Consider the following 21,170-nt stretch of genomic DNA (forward strand, 5'->3'; position numbering starts at 1 on the left):
GAATAAAATTTCGTTTTATTTTGGTCTATTGGGTGTGGTGTAAAAGTATGCATTGAGGTGAAAGACTCCCAGCAGGTGGTGGTTTCAGGAAAAAGCCTTGCAAATGCATCCCCAGGGATCTGTGGTTGCTTCCTCAGAGGTGGAGAAGGTGGTGATGGGCAGGCATCTTTGGGGTGGTGGCTGTATGGGTGTTGCCATTGCCTGCATTTTAAAAAAAAGAGGCCATTAGTTGTGCAATAGGGGTAGCAGCTTGAGGATCTTTGTAAATTCATAGTATGGTAATCCAAGAACACAGCACAAAGCTCGATGTGGAAGTCTTGGAATTTGACGTGAGCAGTTTCTGTCCTTTCCAGCCATCTCGAGGATCTTCTCGGAAGAGGTGAAGAGCCGAATGTCGGCCACAATGCCATAAGTCTGACTTACTTGTCTCTGCCTGGTAAGGAGCCATTTTCTCTGCAATGGGACAAAAGAGGTGGTGTGATGTCCTGAATGAATAAGGAGGAAGGTTTAGGATGATGAGGTGTCTGGTAGATTTTCAGTGGAGATGCCGCATGCAATATTTAATATTTTGGACCATTAGCTTTGGTGATATTGCTGGCCGGTGGCAGTGTTAGAGTGAGGGTGAGGAAGCAGAGAGAAGATGGCAACACTTATCCTTGCAGAACACAGAGATTATTAACCTTTTAGCAAGGCTGGGCATTTCTTTTGGTCCACAAATAGCACTGACTTTGGCTGCTATCTGGGTGTAGGCTGGCTGTGGCCGCCTTTGATGGTCCTCAGAAAACAGGCCTTTCATCCAGCACTGTGTTTACAGTATCTTCAGGTGCCAGCTTTTTTTACTGTGATATCCTGTTGCCAAAAGTGATGGAACAACAGTGTAGGAGTTCTTGGCTTTCAGTTTTTGATTTGAGGTGTAACTGGGGTATAGTTATGGCACCATTGGTGAGAACAGCCAAGATACTGCTGGCAGTGAGCACCTCTGCCTGTCCTGCTGTGTGATTGCAGTGAGAAGGGTGCCATGGAGCCTGAATACATAATAATGAGGTGGGCAGCAAAAAACTTTGAGACAAGTGGTCATAAGCATGGTGTGAAACCTTCTAAGAATCTCCCTAAAAGTAACACTGCCATAAAAGGGACAATTCAGTCAATAGAACCCTTGTATTGTATACAGATTAATGTTCAGTGGTGCAAAATCAAATTGTGTGGTTATGTCAAATTTGGGGACAATTCACTGAAAAAGATTTTTAGCACACTGAAACATCAGATCTTTATTTGACTTCAGTCTGATGTTACTGCCTGCTGAAATTATGAATAAATTGTCATTTGTTTAGAATTGATTATTTACTGTTATTTGGGAACATTTCTGGTAGTAATTTCTGAAAATAGCCTTCCCGAGTAGAGGATGATTTTGCAAATAATAGAAAGGTCATGTGAATTGAAATTGAAACTTATAATCTAGTTGAGGATATAAGTGCTAGACTTTAATTTGTAGAGTGACAAATGCCCATGAACTGGGCAGAGACCACCATATTATTGGCCCATAAACTAGATTAAAAAATGTTCTTTGCCTTTCTAGAAATTGAAGAATTTAGTGAAAATCCTGATTTTAGGAATGAATTCCAGAGGATTTGTTAAAATGAGTATGCAATTTGCTTTGGTTGTGGTATATTTCGCATACATGTTTATTTTTCACATCCATGCCATAATCTATGCCCATTTTTCTAAGAGAAGAAAAACATTTGGTAATTTAACAAAGTATGCAAGAACTTGAGATGTTTGATGACTCTGTCCAGATTGAACAGCAGCAGGGTTTTTCTCACATTGTTTACTGTTATTGTAAAAATTAATATGGTTATTTGATCATACTTCCCAGATACTTCAATGAATTTTGGGAACAGCAACTTGAATGTTGTTTCAATGCACCTTGTTACAATCTGGCTAGAGACCATTAATGTTGAAATAGAAATTCAAACAACTCCTTTTAACTATTAGAACTATACCACAAGACGTCAGCTTCTTTTAACAAAATATAAACTTTATTTTCAGGGAGGAAAACCAGAAAGCAGGGCCAGTTAGCTTGCCATCTATCACAGGGAAGATGTTAGAAGCTAATATTAAAGTCATAATTTTGTGAAAGGGAAATCATGTTTAACCAGTTTAATTGTATTTTCTTGGAGGTCGAAACATGTGGATAAAGGGGACTAGGAAGTGTACTCTACTTGAATTACCAGAAGGCATTTAAAAAAGTACCAGATCATAGGTTATTGAAAAAAACAAAAGCTCATAGTGTAGCAAATAACATATTGGCATGAATTAAAGATTGGCGAGCTTATAAGCAGCAGTAATATAAATGGGTTGTTTTCTAGTTGGCAAGATATAACGAACACTGTGCCACAGAATCAGTGCAGGGATCTCAACTTCTTACAATGTTCTGTAAATGACTTGCATCAAGAGATCAAAAGTACAATTACTGTTTTAGCTAGTGACAGAAAGATGGGTAGGAAAGTAAGCTGTGAAGAGGACATTAGGTGACAAATGGATATGGATGGGTTAAATGGGTGAAAAAAAATCTGCAAATGGAGTACAATGTAGGAAAATGTGAAATTGTCCATTCAATAAAAAGAAGCATGTTGTCCAAATGGTGAGAAATTGCGGAACTCTGAGATGCAGAGGAATCTGAGTATCCTAATGCAAGAATCTCAAAAGGTTAGTATGCAGAATCAGGAAGTAATTATTAAAGTTAATGGTGTTGTTTATAGAGTCATGGAGTCATACAGCACAGAAACAGACCCTTCGGTCCAACCTGTACATGCCAAACATAATCTCAAGCTAAACTAGTCCCACCAATCTTTCTTCTCTCACCTTAAAAATGTGCCCCCGGTCTTGAAATACCCCATCCTAGGGAAAAGGCAACTACCGTTAACTCTATCTTACGATGAGGGAAATTGAATACATAAGTGGGGTAGTTATGCTTCACTAACATTGGCGAGACCTCTCATGGTGTATTTTATGCAATATCGTATTGTTATTGAAGGAATGAAGGAAACGTAAGTGTATTGGAAGCAGTTCAGATGTTTACTAGACTAATACTTGGAATGTGTGACTTGTATTATTGAAGAAAGGTTAGGCAGACTAGATGTGTATCCACTGGATTTAGAAGAGGCAGGGTGAATGTGGAAAGTCTATTTTCCCTTGTGTGGAAATCCAGAACTAGGCGTCACTTTACAAATAAACTGTTGCCTATTTAAGACAAAGATGAGTTTTTTTTGGCCATGGCTATGAGTCTTTCACTATTTCTTTTAAAGGTAGTGGAAAATATCTTTGAATACTTTTCAGGCAGAGTTAGATTTGTCATAAGCAAAACGGTGAAAGATTATTTCAGGGAAGGTTAGGTGGCAACAAGGAGTAATCAAATCTTCTCAAATGGCAGTGCAGGCTTGGGGCCAAGTGACCCACTTCTCCTAATTTGTACACTCATATCGTATGTGGAATATGTTAGAAAAGCAAATATGAAGAAGTTAACATTATTAATACTATAGTTCATAACTATGTGTGTTGTGCACTCAACTTTACTTTATAATCACCCCCAAAATCACTAATAAGACACATGAATCATTAAAATTCCGTAGAAACCATGCAAAGGTGTGCCACAGTCCTTTGGAGAATCCTCTTCTGCTCCAGTTAATCTCAGAAGGAATACTTTCATTTACCATTCCTTGACTGTGGATACCTGTAGTCAGTCCTTTGTTCTGGTTACTTTTCAATTCTTCCAAACCAATTCAGCTGTTACTTCCTTTTACAATAAGATACAGTGAAGCCAGCTATCTCCAGCTAGCTTCAAACTTAATCCATCTTCCAGGTTCTGTTCCGTCACGAGATTCAAATTTAGCTTAAGCTTTATCCATCTTCCACACTTTAATGATGGAGTGGTGTTTTATTTTGCATACAGTGCAGGTAATGCTAACTGCCATTTCCTTTGGCTGTTGTTCCTTCGTGAGCTGCAAACTACACACACTAATTCCAAACTGCAATTAACTCTCTCAGCAAACATCTAGATAATGCCCCAGAATTCTACCCATCACCACAATGACATAGCCAGCTCTGGTGTGTGCTCATACTAACCTTTAGATTAATTCTCCGTAATTTACAGTTCTTTTTCTGTGATCTGAGGAAATAAATGGGTTTACAATCTTTCAGGGATGCTGAATATTTTCAAAACACAAAACGGAATGTACTGCTCTGCAAGGAAAACAGGCATCATGCTCCCAGGTTTTCTGTTTTAAAAAAAGTCCACCTGCAGCTTTCTGATCTTACCTTTCAAGCTGTTAGCCTCTTAACTCAACATGATCCCAACCTTTTAAGTGTGATAGATTTCAAATTTGTATTAATTACGTTAATCCTATTTTTTACAATCAAGACTTCAATTCCTAAAACCAAAAGCTATTCTTTAAAACACAGTGAACCATGAACTAGAGACGTTCGGCAAACTCTTGAGTCCTAAATATGTGTATAATCTACAGAAATACAGAGGAAGGTATTAACAGAATAAAACCTGCTGGAAGTGTTCGGAATGATCTTTTTGGCCTATTTGTAGTTTATGCCACATTTTATAAGAGAATTGTTATCCCCTCACAACCAGTGGGGGGAAAAAAGAAGACAAGCTATTGAGCTAAGAGTTTTTTTTTTGAGAGAAAACTTCTGTTATGTTTGCAACACCATGCTATTTCTTGCTCTTCTGGAAGGTGCTGTCTCCTCACTTCGAAGTAGTTCTTTAGCTGCTGCTTGACTTTGTGTGTTTAAGCTGCTGTTCCAAATTCACAAGATTTGCCAGCGAGTCTCTACAGGCTATTTGAGGCTGAATTGTTTATTGCAGCTGTGTGTGCCCCTCTTCTTGCCTGAAGTTTGCTTAATTGGTCCTAGTGTTCTTGCTTAATAATTGGGAGAGATCAGGAACTATAGCTAATTTCAGGTGCTTTTTCACTTTTCATAAGCCAGTATGATCAAGTAAATTGCAGTACTACCTCCCAGGCTAAGATCAGCCAGCATAGCACAAGCTGGAAATTTAACTCGGAGCCAAGCCTGATCTTTGTGGATCAGCTCTTCCTTCATTTATCATTGATGGAGTTTGATTTTGACTTTAGAAGTAGTGTCTGATATTAAAAATAGAAAGCAAACTGAAAATTTAAAACTGAAAAGATACAAACTTAGAGTACTTCTAAAAACTCAATTTGGGTGTTCTCAAGATGAAATAGTTGCCAAAGCCAATTCTAATAGATGTATCCAAAGAAGAAGAGCAGAAATACAGATATTTTTTATCATAAGACTAAGCAATATAGATTGGAATTAACATTTTGGTTTCATCAAACATGGGAGAGTTAAAATAGGCATGGAAGTGATGGATAATAGAAAATTGCCTGAGGCAGATCCAGCAAAAACCACTTTTTTGTTAACTTTGATCAATATCACAATTAACAGATCTTCACTTTTTCTTTTCATTAGAATGAGGAATGCTCGGTTCTGAGAAAGCGAAGTTAATTTCATCTTTCGTAATGAGCACAAACATCTATTGGTGTTGACTGTGGGAATTTCATAAGTTCAATATAGATGTTTATCTTACCAAGAAGAATTGGATGTTTTGTTAGTTGGTTTCTTACCAGGGCAAAGTTCAAGTCAAATGCTTTTATTTTTAATGTAATATGTCCCTTGTAATGTATAGGTGAAGAAGCAGTATTATCATTTTAGGCACCTGATACCCACATCTCTAGCTTCAAGGTTTTAGATTTTTGACCCCTTTTAGATGTATCTCAACTTCAACTCGGAATAAAACTCACACAAAAACAGAAATTGCTGGAGAAATTCAGCAAGTCTGGCAGCATCTGTGCAGACAAAACAGAGTCAATGTTTCAAGACTAAGGACCCTTCATCATTGGACTCAAAACGTTAACTCTGTTTTCTTGCCGCAGATGCTGCCAGACTTGCTGGGTTTCTCCAATTTCTGTTTTTATTTGAGTATTATTCTGCAGTTCATTGTTTTATATCAGAATAATACTCACTGTACTAGCGTGATCATTTCCATAGTTCATACACCAGTTATCTTGTACCTCCTTTAAAGAGTTTGCTAACAAGGACAGTTTATTGTTGTGGTCCCACCTAGGAACCTTACAACTGACCTGTGAAGGAATCTTTCACCCTTTTGTTCGAGTGGGGATGTCAACTGAGACCCCAGAGTTGAAAAGCAATATTGTATCCTTCTGTGCAACCCTCCATGCCCCTGCTGTACATGTATGTTGTGATGAAGGTTCTAATACATTATCAAGTTTTGGAACTTGGCGTTCTAACGTGGCGATAAATGGGTGTTTGGTCTTCAGTTCTATGAGGGTGACTTTGTTGGAATTTTTATTTTGCGTTGAGTCAAAACAGCATTTCCGAGAAATGTGACTTAAGCTGAATGACTAAATAAATTAATTGTTGAGATAACTGAAGTGTTTACTAAGTTGAGCTATTATGATCCAGAATAAGGAGCAGGGTCAGTTCTGAAGAAAAGATATATACCAGCAAATGTACTGTTTAATAGCCTCAAATATTTAAACTAACAGGAAAAAGCCCTTAGTTTCTTTCCATGGAATTCAGTGAGAAAAACCAGTGAGCTAGCTTGTGTTGGTGTATTTCAGGGAGCAACAGAGGGACTTTGGATGTGGATGTGCAGAAAATTGTTGAAAGGAAACACTTGCAACCTCATCGTCGGAATAAAATATTAAAATGTGAAGATAGGAGGGGTTGAATGTCTATAAAGGATATTTCTGTGGAAGAGTTGAATCTTTTTGCTGTTCTTCATACTGTATTTCCAAATTGTATGTACCTTTCTTTTTTACTTTTTCATAATAATCTTGTGTTATTTTGTTAAAAGTACATTGGTAGCCTTGTGAGTACGTTTAGTGACTCATCACCAAGGTTAACAAATTGCAAAAAAACTTATGGTCTCTCAAGCCAGGTTTCACTCTGGCATCCGACAACCTGTGTTACTGTCAGCTGGGATCGTAATAATGCAGAGACCAGTGCTTTTATTTTCTGCACTCTTTTTAACATTCTAAGTATTCTTCAGTATTCTTTTTTTGTTTTCATGGAATTCTATTACCAGATTTATTAAACTTAAAAACATAATGCAACATTTTTGTATACTTTAGATCATGTGCTACTGACCTATGTTTCACAAAAAAGAGAATGAACTGGAATTTTCTAAATAATTAATGCCAAGATTACAAGTTCCGTTCAGTAACTAAATGTGTTGCACCCTCGTTTCAGCAGCACATATACTAAACTTAGAACGATATAGAGAGAACAAAAAAAGCATTAGTGGACCAATGTCTCTTATGACTTCCATTCTGTAAAAACAAACATTGTATACTGCTCTTCCAAGAAAAATACTAGCTAGCAATAAAATTAAGCAAGTGGGTTCATACTGTAGAAAAGGTACATGCTGACTATTTTATGATTCTGTTTACAGAGTAATGGTTTCAAAAAGTCCCCAAATGCTTCAGATCACACTGTGCTGAATCATACACTTGCAGAAGTAAAAGCTTTCCTCATTAATGAAGAGAACTTACACCAGTTTGATGACCTCACTAAAGTCAACCCAGTGACAACTGCCACAGGTAACTACTTAATTGGTTAATGGCCTGATATTTGTGGAATAGCTGTTTTTAAAGTACTGGATGTTTGAATATGATTCAAGTGTGATAGTATTTTGTATTTTTGTAATGGTCAAACAAGGCACATGTTGAGGTGAGTGTGACTGTGGTTGATATTAAGGCTACATTTGACTACATATGGTGTCAAGGATTCCTAGCAAAATTAGAGTCAATGGGAAAGTCTCTGAGTGGGGTCAACCTAAATTAAAGGAAAATGGTTAGGTTATTGGAGGTCAGTCATCTTGTCTCCAGGATATTTCAGCAATAGTTCCTCAGAGTATTGTCATATGCCCAACTATCTTCAAGTGCTTCATCAATTAATTTTCCTCAATCATCAGATCAGAAGTGGAGACATGTACTAGTGATTCACAATGTTCAGCACATTTGTGACTCTTCAGATACTGCAGTAGTCCATGCCCAAATGCAGCAAGACCTGTACAATATACAGGTTTGGGCTGAAAAATGCAAATAACATTCATGCCATATAAGTGTCAGGCAATGGCCATATCCAACAAGAAAGAATGTAACCATTGACCCTTGACGTTCAGTTGCATTACCATCACTAAATCTCCCCCTGTCAATGCCCTGGCGATGACCAGAAATTGAACTGGCCCAGCCATATAAATACTGTGTCAACGTGAACAGATCAGAGGCTAGGAATCCTGCAACAAGCAATTCACCTTCAGACTCCCAAAGCCTTCAACCACCTATGAGGCACATATCAAGAGTGTGATGGATTACTCCCCATTGGCCTAGATGAACGCAGCTCCAGCAACATTCAGGAAGCTGAACACCATTAGGGACAAAGTAACTTGTTTGATTGGCATCACATTCACAAATACTCATGCAGTCCACCACCGACACAGTAGCAAACGTGTGCATCGTCTGTAACGTGCATTGAAGAAATTATCAAGGCTGTATAGACACTACCTTTCAAACCCATAACCAATACCATCTAAAAGGACAAGGACACCAGTTTTATTGAAACGTCTCCACCTTCGAGTTCCCTTGGAGTCACGCCATCCTGACTTGGAAATATATCGCAGTTCCATCAGTGTTACTGGCTCAAAATTCTGGAACTCACTTCCTACAACACATTGACTACAGGTTCAGGAAGGCAGCACACCACCACCATCACCTGGACGGCATTTGGGGCTGATTGATAAAATGCTGGCCCAGCCAGTGAAGTCCACTTCCAATGAATGAATAAAAAAAATTGACGTAAAACTGTCAATGTGAAGTAAGGTGTCTCTGGAAGTACTTCACAGCACCCATTATGTTCAGAAAAAGAAGAGTGGTAAACATAAGGGTGCATCTCCAACAGAAGTATATTTACAAGAATGAGCTGATTTGACAGATTTCAAGTGCTACCTCTCTCCATGTTCATTCAAATTCAAGGTTGAGAAATTATTACATAAGTGATCTGATTGTTATTGCTAAAAAAAAAGCCAAAGTACTTTCTGATAGAGATGTTGGGCGAACATGGGGACCATACGTTAAATGTACCTATTCTTTACAGACATTACATTATAATTAAAATAATTTTGATTAACAGATTACTGTACAAAACAAAATGTTTTAAATCTTTCAGCATTTCAATATTTAGAAACCTGCATAAATTCATGTTCTTCTTCTGTCTCCCAGTTTTAAAATGTCTACAAGCAAGATATGTGGCCAGTGTGTTTTATACCAATGCTGGGTGTACGCTGGTGGCTCTTAACCCATTCCAGCCTGTTTCTAATTTGTATTCCCCCGACATTATGAAGGTATACCACTCTGCATCTCGACCACAGGTAACTCCAGTATAGAGTTGTGCTTTAGTGATAAAAATTATTGAAACAAGTAATTAATTTAATGTTATTCTTAATAATTCTGTAACCTGGATAATCAAGATATTAATATTCTATTTGTGCCTAAGGCATTCTGACCGTTTATTAAATGTAACGTACACTATAGGCAGACCACGCATTTACACAGACTGTTTAAATTAGTCCTTAAAGTTAGCCAAATGAGAGAAAATTCCTCTGGTTTCCTAGTTATGTGGTTTGACAATCTCTAGGGAAAAACACCATAATTAATTTATCTAATGGTGATATTGTAGTCAGAAAATTCATTTTGATCTCTACAGAGACACATTTCTTAGCAGCAGCTGCAGGTTTATGTTTGTGCTGGCTTAAATTTTCCAGCTTAACATCATTAATAATTTGATACATTTTCCTGTTTTATTGCCTTAGTGTCTGTTTGGATAGATAAAACATTTGAGAGATTAAGTCTTTCTGTTCTTTAGGAATTGAAACCGCACATCTTCACTGTGGCTGAGGAAACATTCAGGAATGTACAAAGCCATATTGAACCAGTTAACCAGTCACTTATAGTCAGCGGGGAGAGTGGTGCTGGAAAGGTAAGAACTCAGCATGAGAGACATAGGAGGAATAAATAAATTTGCCTTGTGCAGAAGATACCTGGTGTTGTGGTTATGGAAAAACTATGGAAAGTGCCTGATCATTAAAACTGATTAAAATATTAAGATTCCATTTAATTTTCTTTATTGATCTATCTCTCTTTCAGTCATGGTACAGTAGGTTCATAACATTGTATTATATTTTTTCAGTAGTGTTTTGATGGAAAATCTTTGATCACCTTATTAAAACTGGTATTTTAAGAGCTCCAGAATTTGGGGACACACTTTTTCTGTTGAACTTAAAGGCAAGGAAATGACCAGGATACAACCAAGTAAACGTGCTTTCTTGTTACAAATGACGAAGTTCAATATCCAATGTTAAGACTGAACTTTGAACTTTGATATCATACTTATTGATAATATTTCCTTTTTGCAGACCTGGACATCCCGTTGCCTTATGAACTACTTTGCCACAGTTGCTACCTCAAGCACTTCTGTTAATTGCCAGAAAAATGTGGAAAAAATAGAGAAGAGAGTGTTAGATTCCAATCCTGTGATGGAGGCATTTGGTGACAAAGCTTTCTGCTTTCGTATAAATGTTTGAGAATTTAATTAAATATTTATAAACATAAGTATTCACATGATATTGTGCGTATAGCTAACCAGTCCCTTACTAGACATATCAGTTTCTACACGTCAAATTCTTTGTGGCCAATGTTCTGCAAGGTAATTTGAAATCATAAGCATTAGTGCTGCAGTGACATTCACTCACCACTGGCAGTGCAGTCATTGTAAATGGTGTTTGTAGCTCAATATAAAATCATAGAATCCCTAAAGTGCAGAAAGAGGCTATTTGGCCCATAGAATCTATACTGACCCTCATAAGACCATTTCACCCAGACCTACACCCTCACCGTAGCTTCGTAACCCTACATTTACAATGGTTAATCCACCTAGCCTACATATCTCCGGACACTATGGGCCAATTTAGCACATGTTTGGATTGTGGGAAGAAACTGGAGCAACTGGTGGAAATCTACACAGACATGGGGAGAATGTGCAAATTCCAAACACGGTCACCCAAGGCTGGAATCGAACCCAGGTCCCTGGTGCTGGGAAGCAGCAGTGCTAACTGGTGTGCCAGTCTCCAGCAGGAGTCATAACTGCAAATGCATTCCTGGATCCGAGATGTGTCAGGCTCACATGCAACTGTGGGTGATCAAAGAAAACCTATATTTCCCCATTGCTGCTTTCCTCCTCCTCTATAAAACTGAACAGAGAAATATCCATGGCAGTTTCCAAATGCAGAATTTAGTTTGCAACAATTGAAATACAACTTTAAATACTTGCATTCTTAAAATAGCAAAATACTACCTGGCTTTATTGTTAATTTTATATGACGGATTCCCAGTGAAAGATTTGGGAATCCCCATTAGAGTGTTTTGTTACATCTTATTTCTGTGATATTTAACAAATTAATTGGTACAAGTTCATTCTGTGTAAGTATGATTTAAGCTGATCAGAAACCGTAGTCTTAGAAGTTCAAGAACTTCTGTAATGTTACAAAATAATTAGAAGATAGAAGTGTATGATCTGAAGAGATTTCAATAGTTTATCCATCTGAAATCAACACCTTTGGCAGGACTATATGAAAATAGGATTGAGGTAGTGTCTTTTAGATTTACCAATCCACATGCCAAAAGTAATGGAGATCACTAAATTTGTGTCCACAGTTTATAATATGGTACCATCTCAGCAAAACCATTTGAGAAGAACAAAAAGTGCTTCTCCAATAGAATTTGTAATAAAAAATGTTAACAAATCTCAGATTGACAATTCTGCACCACCTAGTGGGCTACTGTAGAACATCACTGGTTTAAGTATTGGAACAGGCTACATACTCTTGTGGTCAAATCAGTAATGAGGTATGTCATGGAAAGAAAGATGAATAGTCGGGGTAGGGGACAAGACAGAAAGAAAATGAAATGGGGGAAAAGAGAAAAAGCAATTTAAAAGGATGCTATTTATAGAACTCAATTAATTTTACATTTTAGGAAAACTGATTTAGCTGTAATATTTTTTGGTAAAGTCTGGATTTATGGTTTAATAAGCAGAAAAAAGGACATGGGAAGAAAGTCAATGAAAGTAATGGCAACATGTTTCTTGGAAGCCATTATGGATAAAAAGCTGCTTATTTGAATATATGTTACTGTGCAGAAATTGTCAGTTAAACAAAACTAGGATCAAAAATAAATACTAGAGATTTGTGGATGTTTTACAAACAATTTTTTGATGGAAATTTGACTTAGATAGAAAGTGCTACATAATGGACTAAGAGCTATAAGGAAGTATTAAGTCATTTTAGTTGGGATAGAAGAACATTTTCCATTGATTAGCTCCAGCCATCTAGGTTTTAACTATGACCAGATTTTGAACAAGGTGCAGGCCGGCCTGAGATCTTCAGTTAATGGTGTGATGTGCTGAACCACATGGCTTTTGAGGCATAGCCTTAGCAATTGAAGGTGTTGAATTTATGTAGACTGGATGTTTGAGGTTCAACTTGCAATCAGTGATTTTTTTGGAGGAAAAAAAAAAGGCCTTGCTCCATTTCTTTCTGTTAAAGTGATCTTGCACGTGAAACTAAAACCTGCTAAAGACAGCATAAATGATGAAGTAATTAATTATTAACAGATTTACTCTTTCATAGGAAATGCTTGTACACTGCGGAATCACAATAGCAGTCGATTTGGAAAGTACATTCAACTGCAGCTAAACAGGTAGTTTTCATAGATCAACTGTGTGTGCATTTATTCAATTTCTTAAATTCTTCAAAATTCTTTTCAAAAAGCTAATACTTTTTGTGGCGTAAGCCAATTCTTTACTGTCTGATGCATGGTTATAATACAAATGTATGGAAAATCTCTTAAACGACAACTTCCCTGATATAGGTTAGAGTTAGATGATGATGGGGACATTGGAACAAGGTTAGGCCATTTTACCCTGTTAAATCTTTCTTCATTCACTGAGATTGTGACTAACTCTGTCTATCTTTCCTTTGCCCCATGTCCCTTAAAATATTTGATTTAAAAAATGTCTTATCACTCCCCACTGTAAATGTAATATCTGGTGTATAATTAAATTGCCATTTGTGGAAGAGAGTTCCAAATCTTTACCTTTTTGTATGTAGAAGCATATCTAATTTCACTCTTGAAAGTTATGGCTTATATCTTTAGCCTAAGCCTGCATATCCTAGAGTCTGAGCCAGTAGAAATTGTTTTTCTCAATATACTCTATCTGTTCTGCTTATTATCCTGGCAACTTTGATCAAATCTCCTCTTACCGTTCTAAATTCCAGGCAATAGTTTGGAATCTCTCCTTGATCTTAACTTGTGAAGTTGAGGTGTGATCTGCTAAATTCATGTTGTGCTCCCTCAAGGGTCATATATATCTTTCCTAAGGTGTGACCCACCTCAATCAAGAAGGTTCACAGTTTGATAATTCTTTGTGCTAAATTAACTGATCTGTTTAGCTGGTTGGAACTTGACTTCTTCTAAAAATGGATCACTCCCATGTTGCAATAGATCTTCATGAAATTATAGTTTGGTAGAAATAACTTGAAGACAGAATTTACTTTGGTCATGATGTCCCTTTGTGAAAATGTATCCTGCTTAACGTTGGTTCTTTTGAAGCTTGTGTGTAAAGAATGATCACTTGGGGACAGTAAGCTTTGGAATTTCTGTACCTAAAACTGCTTATTAACTTGTCCTAGGTAGTGAATATACTGTGGAGTTAGGTAGCTGTGAAGAGAGATTGACGACTTTTCATAAGAGATTTATTTCGGATTTAAACAATCACCAGTAGTATTTTGCTTTTATTCTGGACACTGCTTATTTTAGTCCTTTCTTATGCAACTAGATCTTTTACAATTTTGTCCTCTTTTCTAGACAGTCAGTTCTGACAGTTGCTTTACTTTCCAGATCACAGCAGCTGGAGGGAGCATCTGTGCAGACTTACCTTTTGGAGAAAACACGGGTTGCCTATCAAGCTCCTTTAGAAAGAAATTTTCACATTTTTTATCAGGTGAGGCAGTGATTCTGTATAAAGGTGATTTTCTCATTTAGTGGATATCAATGCAAGTTTGAATTTGTATTGACGAAGTTCGAGGTAGCGGGTTATTGGATCAGGGTTCGTAAACTGATACAAGCATCAATTAAACTTTACTTGATATGTTTTTGACAAAGCCAGTATAGGTTTATGAAAAGCAAATCATACTTAATAAATGTACTGGAGTTTTTTGAGGATGTAACTAGTAAAATAAATAGGGGAGAACCAGTAGATGTGGAGTAGCTGGATTTTCAGGAGGCTTTTAATACAGTCCCTGAAGAGGTTAGTGAGATGTGGGCATCGCTGGCTTGCCAGCATTTATTGCTCATCGCTAGTTGCCCTTGAGAAGGTATGCATAAAGTTTCAGATTTTAAAGGCATCGCAACAGAGGATCAGCTATGATCTTAATGACCGATTAGGATCGAAGGCCCAAATCGCCTACTACTCCTGGTTTCTATGTTTCTATGCCACACTTCACATAGGAGGAGAAAAGGAAAAATGGCAATTTTTGAAGTAGTGATTTTTGACTGGGTAGTGCACACTTTGAGACATATGTTGATGCAGTAACACAATATTTTGAAATCATTGGCAGATATTTTACAGCATCTGTGGAACAAATAGAGAAATTAATGTTTCAGAATATTGATGATGTATTCACATCTAACAGGTTGATTTACCTGTTTGCTTAAAGTATTGGCAAAAATCTGTAGCTCGGGTTGTGGATGAGGTTGTTGACTTGCTTGCTGAGCTGGCTTGTTTTTGTTCAGATGTTTCGTCACCATGCTAGGTGACATCATCAGTTGAGCCTCCGATGAAGCAATGTTATCCTACTTTGCTTGGAATTTATACTGTCCGATCCATTATGGTGAGTATTGTTATTTCTAATTTCGATCTGTATAGGTTTATATATGGGGTCCAATTCTATACAGGCCAGACAGATCAAATCCTCAACTTCCACAGCAACCACCCCAATGTCCACAAACAAAGCTGCATTAGGACACTATTAAAATGGGCCAGGACAGACTGCAACACCCCAGAATTAAGCCGGGAAGAAGACGAACACTTATACAAGATCCTCGCCTTAAATGGATATCCCCGCAACTTCATCCACAGATGTCTACGTAACAGACGACATGAGGGCACAGTACGACCTAACACACTTTTATACACTTCCCTATATCAGGAACATATCAGAACTGACAACAAGACTCCTAAGACCATTAGGAATCATGGTGGCCCACAAGCTCACAGCCACCCTACAACAAACACTTACAAGGATTAAAGACCCCATTCCCACAACATGCAGAACGAACATGGTTTACAAAATACCATGCAATGACTGCCACAAATATTACATCGGACAGACAGGAAGGAAACTAGCCATCAGAATACATGAACATCAGCTAGCAGCAAAACGGCAGATGAACTCTCCTTAATATCTGTACATTCAGACAACGAAGACCATCAGTTTAACTGGGACAATGTAACTGTAGTAGCCCAAGCCAAACCAGACACGCACAGGAATTCCTCGAGGCACGGTTCTCCAACCATACTTCAATCAACAAACATATAGAATTGGACCCCATATATAAACCCATACAGATCCAAACCAGAAATAACAGTACTCACCATAACGGACCAGACAGCATAAATTCAAAGCGGAGTAGAATAACATCACTTCATGGGAGGCTCCACTGATGATGTCACCTAGCACGGTGACAAAATGTCTGAACAAAAACAAGCCAGTTCTGCGAGCAAGTCAACAACTTTACCTGTTTTGCTCCACAAATACTGTCTGGCAATCTGACTGACTGTTTCCAGTATTTTCTATTTTGTTTCAGATTCAATTTCCATTTTAATTTTTTCTTCAAATTGATTAATAATCTGCAACTGGTTTAGTTTAAAACTACTCATTTAGGTTAATTTTGAATGTTTATCCTGGAATCTTGGAAATATACTGGTCTAAATGAGGTTTTGGGTTGCAGTTTCTTTTTATCAAAAAAGAGTTAACTTGTATTTGTCATTTATTATGCCTGACAAAGCTCACTTACAGATGGAAATATACTATTATTTGTAAAGATTCCAAGATTGACACCATTTAGTATGTTTAAAATCAAACTCACAAGTTCAAATACCTGCATTTCATTATGTGTAAAATGAAATGGAAAAATTGACCTTTATTTTGGAATCCATGCTTTTAGTTTAATAACCCACAGTGCTGTTCTAATCCAGAAAAGCTGGCCACGGCTGGAAATGATGGCCAAGTTTCTTTTACGAACATTGCAGACATTCAAAGCTCTTTTCACATCAGTTTCTGCATGTTTACCACAGACCTGTTTAAAAACTGATGAGACAGTCCCCTTTCAAGATTGTATTTGGGCATTTGATAGAGCTTTTTTAATACTGGCAAACCAAAAGTTTATTCCCAACGTACTTAGAAGTTTGTAATCAATGCTGTTTCTAACTGCACAAGTAGACAGTCATGCAGAAATTGGGAATGTGCCATGCAGGAAACAAACAGGTTTCACACAATCTGTGGTTTCTTTAAGATGCACCTGTACACAGCCATGCAGCAATCCTAGAGGCGCTGCACAGTACACCAAGCTAGCCATACTCAACAGACAGAAGTTAGAGGAAACATTGGTTGTGGTGGGGGATATTCAAAAGTGAAACTAGTAGGGATATTGAAACACTTTGCTGTTTTCTTGGATATTTTGTTTGTACTATGTTGAAACCATTAATTTAGCAAAAGTTTGAATGTTGTAACTTAGTACAGTAATTTTTCTTCAGGTAATGAAAGGAGCCACTGAGGAGCAGAGGCTGGAATGGGGTCTTTCTGAAGAGGAAGAATTCTTCTGGTTGCCAAATGCTGACAAAGTATTAGAAGGTCAGCAAATTTATTGAACTCTATTCTGTATTGTATTTGCAAGTAGGTAATCCATGCATGCACTCATTATTTTAATACAATACACTTAACTCATAGGTAGAAGATCTTCTGACACACTGTTCACATCATATTGGAAGATGCCCTGCTTTATTATTGTACAGCTATGTGATATATGATGTGATATGTATAATATGATGTAATATATGATTGATGCTGATGAGGTGGAGGTGTGTTTAAGCTATCCTGCTCATTTTTACATCAGAGCTCAAATCCTTTGCATATTCCTGGCCTGAGATCATTCATTAAATCTTTCGCTCAGAAAGTCAGACGTTAGAGGAAAAAAAAAATATTTATCAGGCCCATCTCATATCTGTGACTCTAGGGAATTTTGAATAAATTTTTTCTTATTTTCTACACCAGTTATATTTTTTTCTCATTTGCTTGAGTTGTTGACTCCTTTTTTGAATACAGATGCCCTTTGGGAGAACCCAGACCTTGAGTTTCAGCAGAATACCCATCTAAGAAGACATTGTTGTTACTAGTGTGGATTTTCAACTGGGGTTTCTTGAGAACAATTGAGTGTGAATCCTTGAATTTTCATTCCTCCTTAATTCAGTCTTTGATGTTGAAGCCAGTTTTTGCTGGATTGCTGGCATTGCTCAGTGAAGCTAACTCACCACAGATTCAGAAGTGAACATGGAAGTTTCCTGTTCCTTTTGGCCTTCAGTTTCTATTTTAATAAAGTATGTGAAATTGGTTGCTGGTCTTGTTTTTAGGTACTATGCAATAAGTTACAGAATCCTTTCACATTTGCCTCTGAAACTGATCTGTCATTTGAAAAGTGTTATTTTATGCCTAATGCGGCACTTGAGTTTTATTTGAAAGTTAGCTTCTACCTTGTTTGTCTGTCTTATTATGCAGTGATTCTGTCAGTTAATTCATGGGACAAATTTCTAAGTTACACTTTTTGGAACGGTTTAGTGTCTAAATGACTGAGCAAGATGGGGAATAGACCATTGAAGAGTGAAAGAAATTGAAGACAATATGAATGTTTTATAGTTCATCTGGAGAGCTTGGCTAGCTACTGAAATGACAGTCAAATTGTTTTAATATTTTTTATCTGTGTAGAGGACCAATTTGAAGAAACCAAAGATGCAATGTTACACCTGGGTATTGATAGTTGCATACAAAACCAGGTATTCAGGGTAAGTGAACCAGTAGTTTCTACCTTTCTCAGCTAAGCAGTGACACGTTAATCACTGCATTATTTGTATGTATTGTAATTTTTTTGGACTGTTTTAAAAAATATTTATTATGAAATTATAGATGGATGCTGCCCCTTCTCCAAGACTAGTTTAATTGTTTTCTCTTATTAACAACTATTCAAGTCTGTACACTGAAGGCAAATGCGAGATATTTATTTAAAATATTCATTGGAGTCTTGAGTCATAGAGTCATACAACACAGAAACAGACCCTTTGGTCCAACCAGTCCATGCTGAACATAATCCCAAACTAGAGACAACACAATGTGGAGCTGGAGGAATACAGCTGGTCAGGTAGCATTAGTTGTGGAGCTGGAGGAATACAGCTGGTCAGGTAGCATTAGTTGTGGAGCTGGAGGAATACAGCTGGTCAGGTCGCATTAGAGGAGTAGGAAAGTGTTCCTCCAGCTCCACACTGTGTTGTCTCTGACTCCAGCATTTGCAGTTCTTGCTATCTCCGAGTGACTTATAACCCCACTGTGAAGCCTATTCCAAGGATGCCCACCTTGAAGAAATTGTCTTCCACCCTCCAAAAAAGGGCTTTCCTACTCCTCTGATGCTGCCTGACCTGCTGTATTCCTCCAGTTCCACACTGTATTGTCTCTAACTCCAGCATCTGCAGTTATTCCTATCTCCGATAATCCCAAACTAAACTAGTCCCAACTGCTTGCTCCTGGCCTATATCTCTCTAAACCTTTCCTATTCATGTACCTATCCAAATGTCTTTTAACCATTGTAATTGTACCCATATCCACCACTTTGTCAGGAAGTTCATTTCACCTCTGTGTAAAAAAGATTGCCCCTCTCTCGTCTTACCCTAAAAATATGCCCCCTAGTCTTGAAATCTCCCATCCTAGGGAAAAGACAACAACCATTAACTCTATTTATACCTGTCATTATTTTATAAACTTCTATCAGGTCGTCTCTCAATGTCCTACTGGTTAAGTTTATGTATAATAGTTTAATAAAATGTAGTATCAGGTTGATTTGTAAAGTGAGAAGCTATGTTCCAACATCAGAAAGTAGACAGGCAACTTTTTCACAAAGATGGTGGCGCATGTATGGAATAAGCTGCCAGAGGAAGGGGTAGAGGCAAGTATAATTAGAACATTTAAAAGACATTTGGACAGTTACATGGGTAGGAAAGGTTTGGAGGGATACGGGCCAAATGCAAGAAAAGGGGACTACTTCAGTTTAAGGAGCCTGGTCAGCACGGACGAGTTGGGCCGAAGAGCCTGTTCCATGCCCTATGACTCTGTGTATCATGCAGGGGACGATTGCATCAGATTAAGGAATTTGGAAATTGGGCAGAATAAATAATGGATTAAAAAGGAGAAAAGAGAAAAAGAATACTAGAATTTGAGGACAGTTTTCAGTTCAGAATATTAAAAAATGGGTAATATTGCCCTGTAGATTTTTTTTTCCCCTGTTCACAGAATGAAAAGGAATCCGAATCAGGAGATGCAGATGAGGAAAATGGGTCAGGAGAACTGGGAATTTAGTGATGGAGTTGCAGAATTGTGTTTTGAGTGGAAGTGGGAGGCATGTTAAGTTCTGAGGAAGAAGCCTTTGAAGGGTCTCAAAAACAAAAAAAAGGTGAATTAAAGCCTCACCAATGAATAGGAGTGCATGTAAAAATCTACAAGTACTGAAATATATAGAAGTGATTTTTAAATTAATTGGATTGTATATTTCTTGTGATTCATTCTGTCAAATATTTTAAATGTATTTAGCATAAACATGGAAAATGTGCTTGAAAGCACAATTCTTGCTGTTCTTCCGCTTGTTTTGTACTTTTCCAATAGATTCTAGCTGGTCTTCTACATCTTGGAAATGTGCGATTTAGCTCTCCTACAGATGAGTCTCACCCTTGTGATCTGAAAGAAAAGGCGAAATGTAAGAAATATCAAGTGGATTATTATTTTTAAAAATGCTTCTTTAAACTCTGAAGAGGTTGTACTTTGAGAAATTTCCTGGAGTGTTGAGGCCAGTATCTTGCCTCTTTTTTTCTTTCTAATTTCGTTAGTAAATGACAGAAAAATTCAAAATGGTGTGCTTTCTATTGGCATTAGTTTTTCTTTCAGTACTACAAATAGTCAGTATGTGTTTTTCTGACTTGAGCTTAGTTTTGCACCACTGCATTAATCAGAATCTGTTTTCTTTAGACTTTCTTAAAAGAACTGCAAATCTACTTAAAGTTTCTGAGGACAGTCTTCTGGAAGAGCTTAGAGTCCGGACTATTACAGCAGGCAGGCAGCAACAAGTGTTTAAAAAGCCGTGCTCCAAAATAGAGTGCGGCATGAGAAGGGACTGTGTGGCTAAAGTAATTTATGCGAAGTAGGTATTATTTAAACTGAAAATTTAAAGTCATGCTGTTTTGTAATTCAATTGGACAAGTATTTTTCCTCTGTGAAAAATGGAGCATTGGTAAAATGAAAATGTTGATGTTCTTCTGCAATTGTCTGTGATTCCACGATAGTTTTCCGTTGACTTTGTAAGTAAATGTACTCATAATATGCTATCAAAACTAGATGGACCTTAGGCATACAACAGGTATCAATTAAATTATAATATTGCAAAGTGAAACATTAGGTGTACCTTATTGTCAGAGGTGTCATCTTTTAAATGCAATGTTAAAACCATCTTTTTTAATGGCAATATTTGAAGAAAAACATAGAACTCCTCAATGTCTTGGTCATTATTCTGTCTCATTTAACCTGAGTAATAATGGATTCATCAGTCATTTATTTCGTTTTCTATTTGAGAGATCTTGCAGTTGACAAATAGGCTATGGCAAATGTAATTAATTAGATGTATAGTACTTTG

General features: G+C 37.3%; 1 protein-coding gene across 2 annotated transcripts in view; it reads left to right on the plus strand.

Annotated features, from left to right (window-relative positions):
- LOC109914804 (unconventional myosin-XIX) overlaps positions 1–21,170 on the plus strand; it is a 54,324-nt gene that overhangs the window by 5,447 nt on the left and 27,707 nt on the right. For both annotated transcript variants that reach the window (XM_020514412.2, XM_048612589.1), the window contains exons 2-11: positions 7,505–7,652; positions 9,333–9,481; positions 9,976–10,089; positions 10,526–10,658; positions 12,797–12,866; positions 14,067–14,169; positions 16,984–17,080; positions 18,209–18,285; positions 20,150–20,240; positions 20,510–20,681. In XM_020514412.2, coding sequence (XP_020370001.2) covers positions 7,505–7,652; positions 9,333–9,481; positions 9,976–10,089; positions 10,526–10,658; positions 12,797–12,866; positions 14,067–14,169; positions 16,984–17,080; positions 18,209–18,285; positions 20,150–20,240; positions 20,510–20,681 — 1,154 coding nt within the window. The remainder of the gene's footprint in view (positions 1–7,504; positions 7,653–9,332; positions 9,482–9,975; positions 10,090–10,525; positions 10,659–12,796; positions 12,867–14,066; positions 14,170–16,983; positions 17,081–18,208; positions 18,286–20,149; positions 20,241–20,509; positions 20,682–21,170) is intronic.

This window comes from Rhincodon typus, chromosome 26, assembly GCF_021869965.1.
Source record: "Rhincodon typus isolate 14 chromosome 26, sRhiTyp1.1, whole genome shotgun sequence".
NCBI classification, from domain to species: domain Eukaryota; kingdom Metazoa; phylum Chordata; class Chondrichthyes; order Orectolobiformes; family Rhincodontidae; genus Rhincodon; species Rhincodon typus.